Source organism: Dermacentor albipictus, chromosome 7 (genome assembly GCF_038994185.2).
Source record: "Dermacentor albipictus isolate Rhodes 1998 colony chromosome 7, USDA_Dalb.pri_finalv2, whole genome shotgun sequence".
Classification (NCBI taxonomy): Eukaryota; Metazoa; Arthropoda; class Arachnida; order Ixodida; family Ixodidae; genus Dermacentor; species Dermacentor albipictus.
In genome coordinates, this window is record NC_091827.1 from 135,263,638 (window position 1) to 135,281,590 (window position 17,953).

At 44.8% G+C, this 17,953-nt stretch overlaps 1 protein-coding gene across 3 annotated transcripts in view; it reads left to right on the top strand.

Annotated features, from left to right (window-relative positions):
- Positions 1–17,953, top strand: part of LOC135911545 (1-phosphatidylinositol 4,5-bisphosphate phosphodiesterase classes I and II-like) — a 590,731-nt gene that overhangs the window by 295,970 nt on the left and 276,808 nt on the right. For all 3 annotated transcript variants that reach the window (XM_065443866.2, XM_065443867.2, XM_065443868.2), the window contains 4 exons: positions 4,278–4,362; positions 6,695–6,767; positions 10,267–10,318; positions 12,337–12,491. In XM_065443866.2, coding sequence (XP_065299938.1) covers positions 4,278–4,362; positions 6,695–6,767; positions 10,267–10,318; positions 12,337–12,491 — 365 coding nt within the window. The remainder of the gene's footprint in view (positions 1–4,277; positions 4,363–6,694; positions 6,768–10,266; positions 10,319–12,336; positions 12,492–17,953) is intronic.

Here is a 17,953-nt window from a genome sequence, read left to right on the forward strand (position 1 = left end):
GTCATCTCCTGTCACATAGGAGCACCGATATGCCTAATAAGTGTACTGGCAGGCCTTCAGAGCTTTTTGGATGTGCGTGTGGCGATTTCAACCCATAAGGGCAATAAAAGACATGCATTCTTTTTTTTTAACTGCCCGATTTTTAGGACGTTTTTGCGGTCCCTAGGGAGTTCGAAAAATCGGACGTTGACTGAACAACTGACCAAGACAATGCTTCAAATGGTCCGTGACCGCCGTGGTTGCTCAGTGGCTATGGTGTTGGGCTGCCGAGCACGAGGTCGCGGGATCGAATCCCGGCCGCGTCGGCCGCATTTCGATGGGGGCAAAATGCAAAAACACCTGTGTGCTTAGATTTAGGTGCACGTTAAAGAACCCTAGGTGGTCGAAATTTCCGGAGTCCTCTACTACGGTGTGCCTCACAATCAGAAAGTGGTTTTGGCACATTAAAACCCATAATTTAAATTTTTTTAAAATGGTCCGTCGGATGAACGCATGGCGGAAGGAATGAGAACACAAAGGACCTATGCATGGAAGAATGAACGCGAAAGGAAGCATGCCGGTGCTTCTTCCAAGGAGCTTGAGCTCAAAAAACAAAGTGGGTGGCTGACGCCGACATGCAGGTGACCATCATCCAAACCAAATAAACAAATAAAAGCAGTGAAACACAACACTCAGGCATTGTGTGCGGGCTCAGAGTATGTCAGGACAGTTGAGGTTGACTTTCCAGCTGCTGAGAGAGAATCTCACTTGTTAGAAAGTTCAGGCCTCATACCAATGAGCTTGCTTATTATAAGTTGACAGAAATGGCTCATATTGAAAAATATTTGCTTCTGTATGCATATCCTTTTTATTCGTATTTGAGAATGCTTGACTCAATCCTGCAACCTTTACCATTTTTTTCAAAAATATTTTGTTCGCTATGCATTTAGCTAACATCTGCCTTCTGTTTTCTTTTGGAGCAAAATAAATGCTGCTCTTCACTATTCAAACTGGATTAAGTCATTTTTTAACATACTTGCTAGAGAGTGACAGCATTGGTCGACATGGTGTCAGCCTATCTTTGCATAAAACAAATTTCTGGGTCCCCCAGGGAATTTCGCACAGGCACTCAGGGAAAACCTGGAAAACTCGGGGGAATTTGGAAATGTCAACTTGGTAGACACCCTGAGTACAGCTCAGAACCCTTGTGCCGGTTTCTTGCATTAATATGGCAAAAGCTATGATAGCATGGGATGAATTTGCGAGTTCCCAGTGTTTACTTGCCAGTTTGCCTGGCTGCAGCAATGCCACATTGAGTAACACTGTTATGCTTTTTCCCAGCGATGCATTCATCTGATCCTTTTGCTTCAGATCGACAAAAGGGGGAATTTGTAACCCTGCAAGCACATGGTTGAACAGGCAAGCTACACATTTCTAAACAAAGGACATAAAAGGCACAGCAACAAGAGCAGTCGGGCACGCTGACACTCTGTTCGCTACATTCAACAACAATCTTTCCAAAAAGAGCTTTTGGAAATTTGGCTGTGTGTATTAACCTCTTCTTAGAAAATCTTTGAAATTGCTTTTTTGCCTGCGCCTAATTTGATAGCAGTCGCGTTTCGCGACATCATGCTCTGGAAATATCTATGCTGGCACCATTTTGATTGAGGCAGTAGGAACTGGGTGATGCTTCACTGTGCCTTGACATGTACTCTGGTTTTTGGAATGCGAAATCGCAAGGCCTGGAGCACATTTTAGATTTGATATGAATGTGTTGATCAACCTGTGCGTGTGTTATGAAGCTGTTGTGGTAGAGCTTGGCATCCAGTGCTTGTACATTACCTGCTCATCCATTGGTATTTTCTAGTGCAATCAAAGCAACTGATCTGTGCACTCTGTGGTTAAGGAGTGCTTGTCTTTCGTCAGTAATTTGTCCTTTCTTCACTCATTGTGTCCAGATGAAAATAGAATGAGCTAGTTAGGTACACTCAGTGTGTCCTCAATCTTAAATTAAGCTTCTCTTTGGTGAGAATCAACAGTAGTATCTGTTTGATAAGCAATCCAGTAATCCTACAGGTTAGATAAGCATATCTCACCGAATCAAGCAATCTTGTAGATTATAAAATGCTGTGCCATTGGATTCTGATATTGGTATAAAAAAGCTAGCTCTGCAATCTTTCTTTTTACATTCAGAACACACCTGTTAGTGTAGTTACTAGATTAGGCTGTTTACTGTATTGAGTTGTGCTTCTGACAGTTTTGGCAATGCGCTAGCAGTGACTGTTATAATGAGCTTAAAGGGACACTGAAACGATTTTGATGATTTTGTTCAAATGTACTGAGTCGTCAGGGTAGGGCCTTCTGATCATTAATTGGTGCATCTAAGTGCCCTGTGTAAAGCATGTAATTTATTATAAGGTTTTAAAAATGTACATCGCTGCCGATCACAGCACACTGCTCGGCGGAATTTTTAGCTACCCCTACCCTTATGACGTAAATCACCCAATTGACGTCAGTAGGGCGAGCTATCCGAGTGGCTCCCCAGGGCTCTTCATTAATAATTTTTCCACCTTTATGATGAACAAATGATGTTCGTAATAGTTGGAATGTTGGTTCATTTGTTTCTATAAAAAGAAAGTAACAAAAAGAGAATGCACAAGAACAATTTCTCTCTACAATTAAGCATATCGCATATTGACCGCAAATAAAGACGAGGTCAAAGTGAAGTTCTTCTGACACTTAACCACTTTGGCACACATCAAGCGTCGTCTGCTTGCGTTACAACGTGCTCCATTTTGATGAGAGCTCTGCGCTCAGAGTCAGTCTCAGTCTTTTAGCGAGCACTATGATTCGACTTTGTTGCGTTACATGTGGATTGCAAACATAGCAACTGGCAGTATGTCAAGCTGCAACATCGTGTCCCTCTGCAAAGCAGCAGATGAGTGAACTGGCTGCAGTGCATCGAGCTGCCGCTAGCCGATCGGCACCAGGATTTGCATGTTTGCGGCTGTTACTTTACACCAGAAGATTAATAATGCATTAGCATTTTGCGAGTCTGGTATTAGGGTAAATGCAAGCGCAAGGGGACAGGGCCTGGTCGTTTGACCGTGCCGTTTCACGGGATGAGCAGAAGCGCAAATGTGAATGGTGTGCACGGTGCAGCCACCTGGTGGCACAGAGCTCAACCACACACAGTAGCAGTAACAAAATGTATTCTTCTTTACTGCTGGCATCAATTTTTCATAGGAGTGTAATGGTTAACACATTCTTTTTGTAAATCTTTAAAATGTTTTACACTTGATTTGTGCAATATTAGCTCTTTGTTTGGCTGGATAAGCTCTGCGCCAATGGGTGGCTGGACCGTGGAGACTGATAAGGCAGCTCACGTACATCTACGCTCTACGCTAAAGTTCCTTCATCAGCTTGAGTTTATGCCTCCACCGTTCCGTCGAAATGCCCAGCTCGCCTGTGGTTACTGGAATACCAGACACGTTCGATGCAGCAACAGAATGCTCGCAATGCACATTGTTTCGATAGATCTTGCTTGGGGTCAGCTGCCAAGCAGCTGGCAGAGAGTCTGAAGAGACTTCGTGTGCTCCCTCCTAGAGAACCAGAAGTCGATGACACGATGTGCCATCATGACGCAGAGCCAGTGAAGGCGGAGCTTAGCCCCGATCACTCTGCGAATGTGTTAAGGAGAAAATGCATGACTATGGAGGAGGGTAACTTGTAATCGTCCATAGCTCTCTTAATATCAGACGCTTCAAACGAATTGTGGTGCAAATGATTAACTTTAGCTGTACCCTACGCATCTGCAAAATTTGTCTGAACCATTTCAGGGGCCTCTAATGATAATAATGACCCCTAATGAGCCACCTACCGAACAGAAGGTTTATCAAAGAACTCCAGCTACCCCTGTGTGTAAGCAAGATATGATTTAAGGATGCTAACAAGACAGCTGCTTATGTCTAAATTGCATTCATTAAGCCCTTTCCAAACAGTTCTGTTGAATACACTGAATATATTTAGGCACAGTTCATCCATATATTATTTATGTGAATATACTCATTTCTGCAGAATTAGTGTGGTTTGCATGTTCTAAGTAGTCCTCCAAGCTGTCAGCAAACTGTCGAGTGAACGATCAGATTTGTGATCGTATTGACTCACTATATGCTGACTGAAGGCAGCAAGTGCAGTAAAGAGAATCTTTCACATTTTTCTTACTAGTTTTGTTTTTTATTTGGAACACAGCATTGGCTGTCACATTTAATACTTGCATGTTACTGCTTGCCTTCCAGAACGGGACCGGAGTTACGAGATTTCATCGTTTGTTGAAACCCAAGCCACAAACTTGCTCAAGGAACACCCTGTAGAATTTGTCAAGTATCCTTTTTGATAGGCACAGAAAAGCATTGGCAATGCATACAGTACTACTATGCATTCCTTGTTTTGCAAAATCGATTAAGCTGGTTTATGTGGGGTATATAAACTGCAGTGGTTGAATGAGACTACGTACAGTAGGATGTCGTTGAACTCAAACAAATTGAATACTTGTCTTATCAGAAATTTGTCTTAAAAGAAGTGATCCATCTGAAAAACTTGTAATGTGCTCTTCCTGGTGCACCAAATCATTCACTACATAATACAATAACCTTAAACAGCATTAAAACTAAAAAGCAAATGTAAAAAGAGATTTGTTGGATATACATGTGATAAAGTAATGCTTCACAGGTTTCTTACGTAATTGAGGGATTCTTGCTTGCTTGGGCTGTGCAAATCTGCGCTGTCACAAAAGCTCACATTTCACATAGCTTGCTCAAAAATTTTTCGCTTCGCTCAAGCGGTGAAAAATAAACTGCACTAGAAATTTAGGTCTTTTCCAGCTGTGTCATACACAAACACCGCTGCTGCTTGTGGTTTCCTGGGCTCTCCATCATCGTTCACCAGCAGTGTCGCTTCGGTGATCTTCAGAAATAATGGTTCTAGTAGTTTTAACATCCCTTACGTAGCTCTTCATGCCAACAGAAGAGTGTCACGCTGACCCAGGCCTATTGTTCAGCCAAATGGCGTGCATCTGGAGTGGTTCTGAAGTTTCAAGCATATCACTATTTTTATCTTTATATCAGTCTGTGGGAAGTCAATCAAATGTTGTCTGATGCATTGTTCCTCACATCTAAAAATTCAATTTAATGGGGTGAGTCAGGAGCTTACTGCGCTAAAGAGCTAGCACCACGAAAGAACCAGACTGGAGCAAGTACACACATGCGGGACACCAAGAACCCAAGGTTTGTGTACTTTCTGTCGCCTGGTCGTTTTGGTTTTTGCACAAAAGCTTTAGTATCTTCAACCAACTAGCCTACTTAAACATTTAAAAGCATCTGCTTGAGAGTAGGTAATGGTTTGTATATAAACCAGAATTAAATTGCATTCTAAAGAAACCAACAACACCAGTAAGTTTTGAGAATGTCTTGCTCTCAAAATGACCAAGAAATGTGAAAGTACTTTGAAACCCAGGGCATACCACTGCCCTGAGGCTAAACTGAAAAAGTTTAATCATGCTTTTTTATACTCTGTGCTAATGACCTACCGTAAAAACCGGAATATAGGTTGATCCCCCAACTAGCGAATTCTAAAAATGAAAAAAAATCTTTTTCAATGGCACAAGTGCCAAAAGACACCCTTACCTTGAATCAAATGCGACTCGTGCACAATAGTGACAGTATTTATTTAAATGCTGCTCGCATGTGCACCAGGCCAATTTTTAACAGTATCGCGCAACCATCGACCCGCGTGCTTGTCAGCACCTTATTAACGGCGCTGAGCAGCGAAACAAACAAGATACGCGCATGTATACACGTGCGCTTACTTTCGCTATTTTGCCACTCCGTGCCGTGACGATAAGGTGCTGACAAACACGCGGCTCACGCGATACTGTTAAAAATTGGCCGGGTGTACAGTACGCAGAAGGGCATGAAGTGCGGAAGCGCTACTCCGAATCAGAGCAACGCCTTTGATCAGAGTGGTCCGAACTAGTGTCGAATGATGAGTGCTTCTCGCTGCCCAGTCCAGAGGCGCGTGCGCGATCTCTACCGCTTTCAAACTGGTGCATTCGGCTGTCACAGGCAGCGATCTTACACGCAGCTCCCAGGCTTAACTCCGCAACCTTGTCTTCCAGCTGTGCGGTCCGCTGCAGTCCGCCCACAAAATGGCGTTTTCTGTTGGCTTGCTGCTTCTGTCTTTGCCAGTACCGAATACTATTTTCGGATACCCCAAATTCGCGCTGTGCCGCGAGGTTGCCGTGGGCTTCCGCACACTCAATCACCTTTTTCTTGAAGGCGACGGTGACTTGTCGTCGGCTTCCGCTCATTTTGAAACAAAATCTGAAAAAGCAGCCTTTAACCAGTATAACTTTGTGACAATGTAAATGCAAATTGGCAGTGCCACAATGTCGCCACGACGCAACTAGTAGCGATGGCCACGACGCCATGACGATGTGCTGCTGCTGATGGCGATAACGAAGGCGCTCCTTTACTTCATTCGCCCATTGTTGCAAGTCTTCCGCAGTTTTTCCACCAATTTCCAGTATATAAGACGAGGGTCGACTTTTCGCAATGGTTTTTTTAAAAAAAGTTCGACCTATATTCCGGTTTTTACAGTACTTTCTTTATCTTCATCATAAATATGAATGAAGTTCACCTTGACTGTTCCACTTCAGCTACAACAAGCGGCAGCTGAGTAGAATATACCCGAGTGGCACACGCGTCTCCTCCAGCAACTACATGCCACAAGTGAGTCGCGTCTCCTGCCCCAGAGCTGTCGCTCCCGGGCAAGCTTCCACATTTGCTTCCTTTATTCCATTGCAGGCTGATCAACTGTGCAATGTCATTTTGCAATATGAATTTCTTTTCTGTAACTGGTGTGAACTGCTTGAGGCAAGGCAATGCTGCAAACATTAACAGTGCTTAAAATGAATTCAAAGAGCATGTTATTTTAGTGCATAGCTACTGTACCATCCCTTTCACCAAGGTCTATTAGAAATCACTCGAGACAGCACATCTAAGAACTATCACATTCATGATAAGCAACCAAGCATGAAAGAGTCACCAGTACCCTTAACCCATGCCCTCCCCCCACCTCAAAGGAAAAAATAAACAAGTCACATCCATCCACCAGGACAGGACCGTGCGGCTCAGTATACCAGAGGTGTCAAGAGACGATGGAGATTATCGCACACTACGAAGCTTGCGTCTGAAACATGCATGAAGGCAGGTTGAGGAACAAGCACAGACTCTTCAGCTTCCCTTTAACTGCTAATAGCACTTGCCAATGCCTATTGGATTGAATTTCCGGGCGAAATGTCTACTGATGATGATTCCTACTGCTGATGACACATTTAACTTCTGTGATGTTTATAACCTTCTTGTTTCTGGTTTGTGTTTAGGTGTGTGTTTATTTCGGTGCTCTAACGACTCTTTCTTTTTCTCAAAGTGTCGCACTCTAGTTTTACTATATTCTTTGTTCACTCGCGACAGCACATCTAAGAATAACTGGCACTCCTTTTGCCAGCTCGCTATTTCTGGTCGCAGGCGTGAAAATCATTGTCAGAATGGCATCACTGCCGATTAAAAAAACGTATTAATCAATATTTTAAGTAATCACATTTAGCCTCATGTTGAAGAGAAGTGCTCGAGGCGTCACATGGCATCCATGCTTGAGACCTGTCTTTAAAATATGTGCAGTAGGATGCATCAAGTTCCTTTTGGAATATGCTTAATGTGAAACAAACGATCGCAACTCGGAGATGCAGAATGAATGCTGGCAGCTGTTTATTCTTGCAAATTCAAGTACCAGCTGTATTGTTATGGATTTCTTGCGTGTGTTCTTATCTTGTTTCTAAACTTCTGTTACAGCACTATACGTGCAATACACACTGACACAACAATGCACCAAATACTGTAACCTTTAAACACTACAAAGCAGCAAACATGAAGTGAGTCATGTTAGAAATGCACTAGCCAACCCTACTAGCAGTTCAACTCCAGTACACTGATATTGCACATAGTATTTACTCTCGAACTTTCTTGTATATTTAGGGTGATAGCTTTCAGAACACAAGTGTACTTTACAGCGAAATTTTTGGGTAAAAGACCAAGTCTAGTTAGATTGAAGGATTCTGTATTTATCGTAAGCAGGGAGAACACAGACGTTGTGGTCGACAAAAGGACAAAAATTGAAAGCCAACAGTGGTGCCACCTGTTGCGAGCTGTGGTGCTCCTCCTGTGATGCTGCAGAGAGTGCTGCAGTCGCAAGGTTTTAACTCGCCCATTCTAGCGTGGGCTGTCCAAATTTAGGAGCAGCAGTGGGACATGGCAATGTTCTAGATACACCACAAAGTGGCATATTGGCACACAGAAAATTATGATAAAATAGTCTAGCTCAAATTAATATTTTTCTTTTGTAAACTGGTATCTGTGGGCACCAGAGTGAGTAAAAGTGCACCACACAGTCTGGCAGGTGTGCCTCGTGTCCTTGGGCTTCTAGTTACTCAACTGGCCCTTTACCACTGAATTGGTTTAAGAGACAGTTTTTGAATTTGTACATAGTCCTACTTACATTAAACAAAGGCACTCTGTAGGACCTTAAAGTGCACTTTAAAAAAATGTTTTCCGAAATTTCAACAAGAAAGGCAAAAGGGAGGCTTGAAGTGAATGAGGAGTGTCGCTGTTCCAACTCAGGCGACTTGCCTTCATTGGGGCAAGTTGAAACATTGGCTCCAGAGACACCCTTTGTGTTACCGCTGTTATTTGAGAATTTTACGATTAATTTTAAAAGCCTGTCTAATCCAAGACAGTCCATTAGCAATCAATGTTTCATTTATATGACAGTGGGTCTCTTTGGATGCTAGACTTGCCAAACAATCTCGGAAAGAGGGCTGCGAGCAGGCCGCATTTTTTTATGGCATCACAGTATATTTATAAATGTAGTGCAAAGCGGCTGAGTTGGTGTAAGTTCACCCTGGACAAGGCACACAAAATGGACAAAGTGGTGAAGGAAGAGCATATGTGTTGTATGACTTCATGCCGTCCATTTTACATTCTCCTTCAGAGACAGTAAGTGACACGTTGCAGAAGAAAATCCCTCTAGTTATCTGCATTGGCAATGCGCACCAAGCATCGTAACAAATAAGTGTTTTCTTGTTCTCGTTCTTCTTCTTCTACACCACTTCACTTATTAATTTAAAAACAATTTGAACACCTTTTGCATTAAATTGTTGTCCAGAACTTATGGGCATCGAATCTGTGAAAAAGCAGAATTTTCAGGAAGGCTGAATTGAAAATTGGTGTAATCTGTCTGACCGACTCCCCCCCGTGTCCCATATCCATTCAGAGGCGGAGCGGAACTGGGGTGGTGCACGTCTGGGACGTTTGAGTGTGCACGCGGCCCCAAGTACGCGTTGTTAGAAAATGGCAACACAGTCCTGCGGAATGTGGAAATTTGCTTTTGAGTGAATGCCGTAGAATTGTCAACTGGGAAAGTTTGTAAACGTTTAGAGCACCTAACCGCAAGAAAGAGAGAAAGCTACAAGACATAGCAAGCATTGGATGAACTATCTTTTTTTAATAGTGAGAGCTGCACTTGGTTCACGCCATTAAGTTAGTCATATCAGTAAATAATGTAATAATGTTTTGTGTTATGCTCAAGAAACTTAGGCTTTGTACCTTAATTACAGAGTCAAGAGCTCATCTCTAATATGGCAAAAAAGTGAGAAAACAATACCTTTGTGCTAGTATTGCTTTCTAAGATAAATAAATTGTCATTTAATTTTGTAGTTAATATTATTATTCTTGTGTTCCTCGTCTCCTTCGTCTGTCTTGGTTTTGTGCTATTCTTCTAAAGTCATGCACTAACAAGCTTAAACTGCTTTCATCAAATTTTTGTAAGCATACCTAATTTGTCTTGAGACCAGAAATCCTTTGAAGTCTGTACTAATCAATTGCTGTTCAAGTTTTGATTAATTAGACCTACTGAGGCCAAGAAAGATAACATGTACATGATACCTTGCATTTTGCAATTTTGCATTGAGCATGTGTTTAAAAGAACTTGCAGAAAAAGTCATGTGAATCTTGAATCACAGGTTCTTGTTTGTGCAAATGTTTAAGCCTTCCAGTGCTCTGTCACTTGCATGCTGTTGTGCTCACTGTTGTCGTGTCATTTTCAGTGCTGCTGTGAAAACGACGCGCTTCTGCACTCCTTGTTACTGACCTGTACCGTATCTTCTTCTTCCAGGTATTTTGGAATGCAGGCTGCCAACTTATAGCTTTAAACTTTCAATCTCTAGGTTGGTACTTTCTTGTTTCTTTACATCTTTAGGTTTAATTATCTTCAAAGACTTTAGAGTAAGCCCACCTCATGCCATGGAACCTTTTGATGCTTTCTGGAAACTGGCCAGGCTTGTTGGTTAGACATTTTCTATGTTGGTCCTCAGGGCTTAACCAAGCACGGAAGAAAAAAAAACACAACACTGGCACTCGCACCTGACAGCTGATATTTCTACATAGCTAGCAAAAACAACAAATGATTGTAGGTACAGCAGAGTAAAAAATCAATCGCATCTCAAAACTGCCCTCTTCATATGGGGCCTGAAATGTCTCGTAGAGCAACAGAGGGGCTCTGTTTGGTGTCGCCTTAATTGTCCAGTCTCGTCTACTCGCAGGAGCAACCCCAAGAGGGCATAGTCCAGTGTAGTGTTTTTTCAAGACACAGTTTGCAGATGTTTGGCAGGGAAATGTCAGTTGCTGGCCCAGAAAATAAAGGGCAGAGTTTTCCTTTTTTTCAATTTCACCCTAACACTGCAACACTGAGTGGCTTGATTCCAAGCACCTCGGTTTCCCTTGTTCTTGTCAGCTATTGTGGGGGGGGGGTCTCCTCCTTTAACAACCTCAATGCCTTTTCAACTGTAACAGTTTTTCTGCACATGATACGTACCCACTTACGTGTACACTTACTAATATTGAGTGAATATTCAACTTCCACTTTAGGCAGCATGCGTGAGTTTATTGGGTCTGCCGCCTGAGACCGTGTACTGTACTATGTGACGCCTACGGCTTGGTGGGTGTCGTGCGTTGTGCCGCAGGGCTAGCACTCGGAGGGCAGGCCCCAAAGTAAATGCACAACCTCCAAGAAAGCAGGCAGCTGTTACGGCAGTTCGTACAGTAACACGCTGTGCAGAGTGTGTGGTGCTAATCAGCACTGGAAGGTGACTTTTATTTTACTCTCTTTTCCTTTATTAAAGATATAGAGTCTATCGTTACTGTAATCCTCAATTTAAGGTATTTCAATACATTTCCAATAAACAACTAATTTCTCTCATGCTTTCCTTTGTTTCATTATTTATTGCCTTCTTATGGTTGTTATTAATATTCCAGCCTATCGATTCCCCTTATTTGTTGGCATTACTTCTAATTTTCGTGATAGCAGAAAGCGATGTGCTTTGCCACCACCATAGTAGTACCAGCTTCCTGGTATCCATGGTGGTTATCTTCATCTTGTTTTTATGCTATGGGTAATTTAAAATAGTCCACGCACGTGTTAATTCAGACAACCCTATGGATGCTGGGGACCCAGAATTATTGCTGCATTACTAGACCTTAGTATTATGTGTTCACTAGAATGAACTTAATTTCAATGCAGTTACCAGTCCATATACACTCTGTCACACCTGTACTGCACAATGGCTCATTAATCTGTCGTTCAACTGAAAGGGAAAACAAATGAGGCTACATTGAGTGCATGGCTCTGTGTATAACACAAGCTGTTTTCTCGGGATCTGTTTTGCTGAGCTGCTTGCCAGATGAAAAGATTTGGCACTGTGTCCATGCAAACTCGTAACATTGAAATGGCATTGCACTGCAAAGTGGCATTGACATCAATGTAAGATTAAAATTTTGCATGTGTTTTCTATTGGGGAACGAGAGGTGGGTGAGGGTAGTCAGAAATTTGAAAACCTCTAGAGGAAGAATTGCCTAATTTGGGAGGCTGGGTCCAGTTCTGTTCCTAAACACAGTACATTTCATCATGTGAATCAACAGTGTGCATCTTTGACCACAGTGCATTTTGCCATAACGAGCTGCTACTATTGGACCTTGTAGGTGGTAACGCCATTCACTTCTTTTACATTTTTCTTAATTTGTTGACGGAGAAGGTGGCATGTTTTTCTTCCGATACTGCAGGCTACAAGTTTATGACGCTTCCTTTCTTTTAGTTGTTAGCTTATAACGCTTGTAACAGTTCTCCTGATTAGTTTGTTGGATTAAAGTAATATTGGGGCAGTATAATGTTTACCCTGCGTGTCCACAGATCTAGGAATGCAACTGAACCTGGGAATTTTCGAGTTCAATGGACGCAGTGGGTACCTGCTCAAGCCAGACTTCATGCGGAGGGCTGATCGCAAATTCGATCCCTTTACGGAGTCCACAGTTGATGGCATTATTGCCGGCACCGTCTCCATCAGGGTGAGCATACTTTGAAAGGCCGCCTTTTTTTCTTCTTTTGTTCGTGATTCAAAAACTGTTTGTCTGATGGTAAATGGAAAATAGAGGTAATATATTATACAGAAGAGTGTCCAAAAGTCATAGATTGCACAGGGAAATACGAAGAACAATGAATGAATGAATGAATTTATTTCCATAAATATGCAAGTTTATGGAGGATATAAGGAAAAAAGTTACAAAAGAGCAACTGACTAGTCAATAAGTACGCTAATAAGTAAGATAATAATAAGTATTAAAAAGCACAGATGGTAATTGTGTAGATAAAAGAAAGAAAAAGTTAGCATACATCTGTACAATTACTAAACATACTGCACTATACAATTCAATATAAGTAAATGAATATGGCAAGATTTATTGTACAAGTAATGTTCTAAGAAATAGTTGAAATGATTCGAATCATGATAATCATAATTTTAAAGAGTTAGGTAAATTATTTCATTGCTTTACTGCTGTTTTGCAGAAGTCATTTACCCGTAATTAGTGTGAGCCCTTTGGGGAGTAAACAATCTTTTATAGCAAATGTCACGATCCACCCCGGGTCGTGAACAAGGGAGGGCTTGTGGCACCCTCCGATAGACGGACGCTCCGTAGCGTGGTGGTGCTGAACAATGACTGACCGGCGAGCAGCCATGCTCGTCGATGTTTATTGTGGTGCGGTGACCAATGTTGCCTGCCGAGCTTTAGCAGGCCGCTGAGCTTGGCGGGCGAACCAAGATTATGTCCGAGGGGGCGTCACATACTTGCCACACCCCCTTACCCCCAGTTTGTTTGTTAAATGAAAAACAAACGTCCATGTTCGCAATATGATGCTCTGCCTCCACCCTAGCTGGGTCGACGGTGCCTGCTATCCAGGCGAGTAACGGTCTGGTGGCCTCCGTCGTCGGGTACTCCGCCTGGGCACCGGTGTTGATGTGTCGGGTGTGGCAACGCCAGGTGCTGCCTGAGCCAGCCTTGCTCCATCCGGAGGGTTCGTAGTAGTCGGCCTTGCGAGTGGTGCCGAGCTCGACACCGGTCCGACGGGTGCCACACCACTGGCTACGGTTGCCGCCTCCGAGGTGGGTAGTGTTCTGCTGGGAGTGACTGGTGCCACCGCTAGTCCTCCTGTGGGCTGGAACTCAGTGGCAGTCGAGGGTGCTGGCCAGGTCCCGAGGCGAGGCCTGACATGGTCGGCGTGTCTGTGCCACATGGCCCCGTCTGGCATGCGCACGAGCAGCGATGAGGAGCTGGCAGGAGATACCACGTGTCCCGCAGACCAGGGCGGGCCAGGACGGAAGTTCCTGGCGAAAACTGGAGCTCCCAACTCTGGCAAAGGCCCGGGACGGCATCCTTAGTCAGCAGCCAGCTTCTGCTTCAGCTGCTTCAAAAGCACTGTGGATCGGAGGTCCAGATGCAAGACGTCCAAGGGTGTCTCGACCATCCGACCCAGCAGGAACTCACAGGGGGCACGGCCAGTGACATCATGAGGTGTGGTCCGGTACTGGAATAGTATCCGAGCAATCTGCGTCCGGAAATCTCCAGTCTGGCTCTTCTTGAGCTTGTCTTTGATGGTTTGCACCACCCGCTCGGCTACACCATTTGAAGCAGGGTGGTACGGCGGAACCATCATCCGGCGGATTCCGTTTTTCGTCAGCCAGGCCAGGTACTCTGCGCTGGCGAAAGCAGGACCATTGTCGGACACGATGACATCTGGCAACCCCTGGGCGGCGAAGACCTGTCGTAGCGCTGCAATGGTCGCGCCTGCCGATGAAGTGGTGACAGGTATAACCTCCACCCGTTTTCAGAAGGCGTCCACCACCACCAGGAAGTAATGGCCCTTGAAGGGTCTCCCAAAATCCACATGTAGGCGGGACCAGGGTCTCTGTGGGAACGGCCAGGGGGTGATTTCCACATGACGCGAGGCTCGCTGATTCTCCTGGCATATTTGGCAGCTCTGCACCAAATGCGCGATGTCTTGGTCCAGGCCAGGCACCAAACATGGGACCGGGCCACCATCTTGGTCTTTTCTATCCCTGGATGACCCGCATGTAGCAACTGCAGAACCCTGGACCGGAGACTTTGTGGGATCACCACCCTCGAACCCCACAGTAGGCAGCCCTGCTGCAAGCTCAGCTTAGCGGCCTTGTGGCTATAGGCCTGCTGCACCAATTCCTCTCCACGGAACACCGCCTTGACCACCTGAGACAGGACTGGGTCCCGGCTGGTCGCTTGAGATACCGCAGATCTGGAGAGCACCTCCGGGTACGCGTGTTCCAGCATGAACACTTCAGTAGGTTCTGGAACAGCATCGGGCACCTCTGGCAGGGGCAGGCGGCTCAGGGCATCAGCAGGTCCCAGGTCCTTTCCCGGACGGTAAACCACCTGGTAGCTGTAAGCTGCCAGCCTCAAGGCCCAGCGTACCACTCGAGGTGATGCTTGCACAGGAACTGCCTTGTCGGGCCCCAGCAGCCCCAACAGCGGCTTGTGGTCTGTGACCGCCTCGAACTTCCGGCCCCACAGGTACTGGTGGAAGCGTTCGACACCGAACATGAGGGCCAAACTATCCTTGTCCAGCTGGCTGTGACGTTGCTCTGCAGCATGAAGCCGTCGAGAAGCAAACGACACAGGGTGTTCCTCGCCATCTTTGTCCCAGTGTGCCAGGACGGTTCCCACACCGTACGGCGACGCATCTACGGTAAGGACAACAGGTTTAGCAGGATCGAAGTGCACCAGCACTGGAGCCTTGGTGATTAGCTCCTTGCTGCGCTGGAAGGCCTGGTCCTACTCCTTTTTCCAAACCCATTGCTGACCATCTCGAAGCAGAAGATGGAGTGGCTGTAGATGCTGCGACTGGTTAGGCAGAAAACTCCTGTAGAAGTTGATGAGGCCCAGGTAGCTCTGAAGCTTTTTCTTGTTCTGGGGCTTAGATGCCTTGAGCACTGCATCAACTTTGCGGGGAGCCGGGGCTAGGCCTGCCTGGGAAATGATATGTCCCAAGTACTCAACGCTGGGAGCTAGGAAAACACTTTTCCGGCTTGAGCTTGAGGCCGGCGTCCTATAGTCGTGCCAAGACGTTGTGCAGGTTCTGCAGGTGGTTCCCGTCATCGCTGCCAGTAACCAGGATGACGTCCAAGTACACCGCCACGTGCCTCATGCCCCTGAAGAGGTTATCCATCTCCCTCTGGTATATGGCTGGGGTCGAGGCCACGCCAAATGGTAAGCGCGTGTTCTGAAAGAGTCCCAAAGTTGTCAATATGGTGACATACTTCCTGGAGGCATCCTGGAGCACCAGCTGCTGGTAAGCATCTTTGAGGTCGAGATTGGGAAACTTCTGTCCACTGGACAATGCTGACCAGAGATCTTCAATCCGGGGCAGTGGGTACTTCTCGACGGTAGCGACGGGGTTGATGATAACTTTGAAATCCCCGCAGATCCTGACAGTGCCATCTCGCTTGAGGACTGGCACGATTGGAGCGGCCCATTCAGATGTCTTTACGGGCACCAAGATGCCCTCTCGCTGCAACCGTTGCAGCTCCTGGGTGACCCCGTCCTTCAGGGTGAACGGCATCCCATCCTCGTCGCCAGTGTCACGATCCACCCCGGGTCGTGAACAAGGGAGGGCTTGTGGCACCCTCTGATAGACGGATGCTCCGTAGCGTGGTGGTGCTGAACGATGACTGACCGGCGAGCAGCCGTGCTCGTCGGTGTTTATTGTGGTGCGGTGACCAATGTTGCCTGCTGAGCTTTAGCAGGTCACCGAGCTTGGCGGGCGAACCAAGATTATGTCCGAGGGGGCATCACATACTTGCTACAGCAAATCTTGTTAGAATATTGCTTATTGATAAATAATGTTTATTGTTGCAAGCATATTTCTGAGCTCAGTGTAAGGGTTTGCTAAAATAAAATGTGAATGATGCATAAAAATTTTTCTAGTTTATAACAATGCCTGATGCTCAGCATCAACGTGCATCTGCATGTTCATCGCCTGCCAGAATTAAGTGTTCTGTGTTTCACTTGCTTGTCCATCTAGCTAACTAACCAAGTATGCTGCTAAAAGATCCGACTATCTGGTCTTGCTGTTGGCTAATATATTCTGGAAGAGCACCTTTGAATGAGGTTTGATTATAAATTTAAGTTTTCACACAGAGCCTGCAAGAAAACTTAGCTACCCCACCAATGGCTGTTGTGTATCATTGTGGAAGTGGGCAAAGTGCTTTATTTATTGCGGTGGCAACTTATATGGACACTCCAGGTGCATTTCTGCCATCGCTGCGAGGTTCCATATAAAGTATATAGGAAAAATAGGAAAACATAGTGTGTCACTTTTTATGTGCCTTCACTGTTGTTTGTTTCTGTAGTGCGGTTCCCAAATGAACTTTGCATTCTGTATGCTGTTAAATTGAACCAAAGGGGAGTTCCTTAGAACGCAATTTATTCTTATGAATAGCTTTTCTTATTGCTCTACTTAAGCAAGGTACAGGCAACTTACGAACTGCACTAACCCTTCTTCAAATTTGTGAACGAATTTTTTGGAGTAAGTATCTAAACTGAGCAAAGTTCTGAACAAAATAGTAGCAGGGTGTGATAGTGCAGTAGTGCCTCTGCTGTTGAAAAAAAAAAATCTTCGGACTCTGATCATTCTTTAATCCTTTTTATTAAATTACTGCATACATAAAAAACACAGAGCATTGTGCACCCACCTCCTTGACTTGGTTAGAAAATATGAGAATACCCCACTAAGTAAGAAATTCTGTTAAATGGACCGATTGGCATGTAGATTCTTGATTCGTGTCACTGGCGGGATAGAAATGGGACATAAAGAGGAGAGGCAGACACCACAAATACTGAGCTACAACCAAAATTTACCCAGAGACCGCATGTGCGTCTCCCACTCACTCTCTGCCTGAGAGCTCTTTCTCAGTGGTGGGGAAGCGGTGAGGCTAGCACAGTTGATCTTCTGATGTGGAAATCCTCAAAGAGCAATCTGTTAGGTTCTCATTTAAGCCCACGTGTACGAGTGCTGTATGTGTTTGATTATAATGCAGTCACAACTATAAGGTGAGGTTGCAGTTAGGGGACCTGGAAAAAAGAACTTAAGCATTCACACTATTGTAAGGTGATAGAGTAGCAGAAGGATTATTATGTGATTTTCTTGGACATGGAGTTGAACTTGAGGTTAGACTACGTGTGCTGGCGTTAAGAACCCTGCTTATGGAAAAGCCTTTTACCTTATTCGTCCACCCATTCAGAACTTGTGAAATGAAGCATCGCTCAATCCTGTCTGAAGGCAGCTCTAAACCGGTCATGTATCATCAAATGAAAAGTATCTTTCTATGCCAAAGGCAGCAGCTACAGTATGCTGGCTATATGACACCGATGTTAACCTCCATAGCAGAACGGCTATCAGCCACTATGAGACAGAAAAAAGATAAGAGAGGACAAGAATG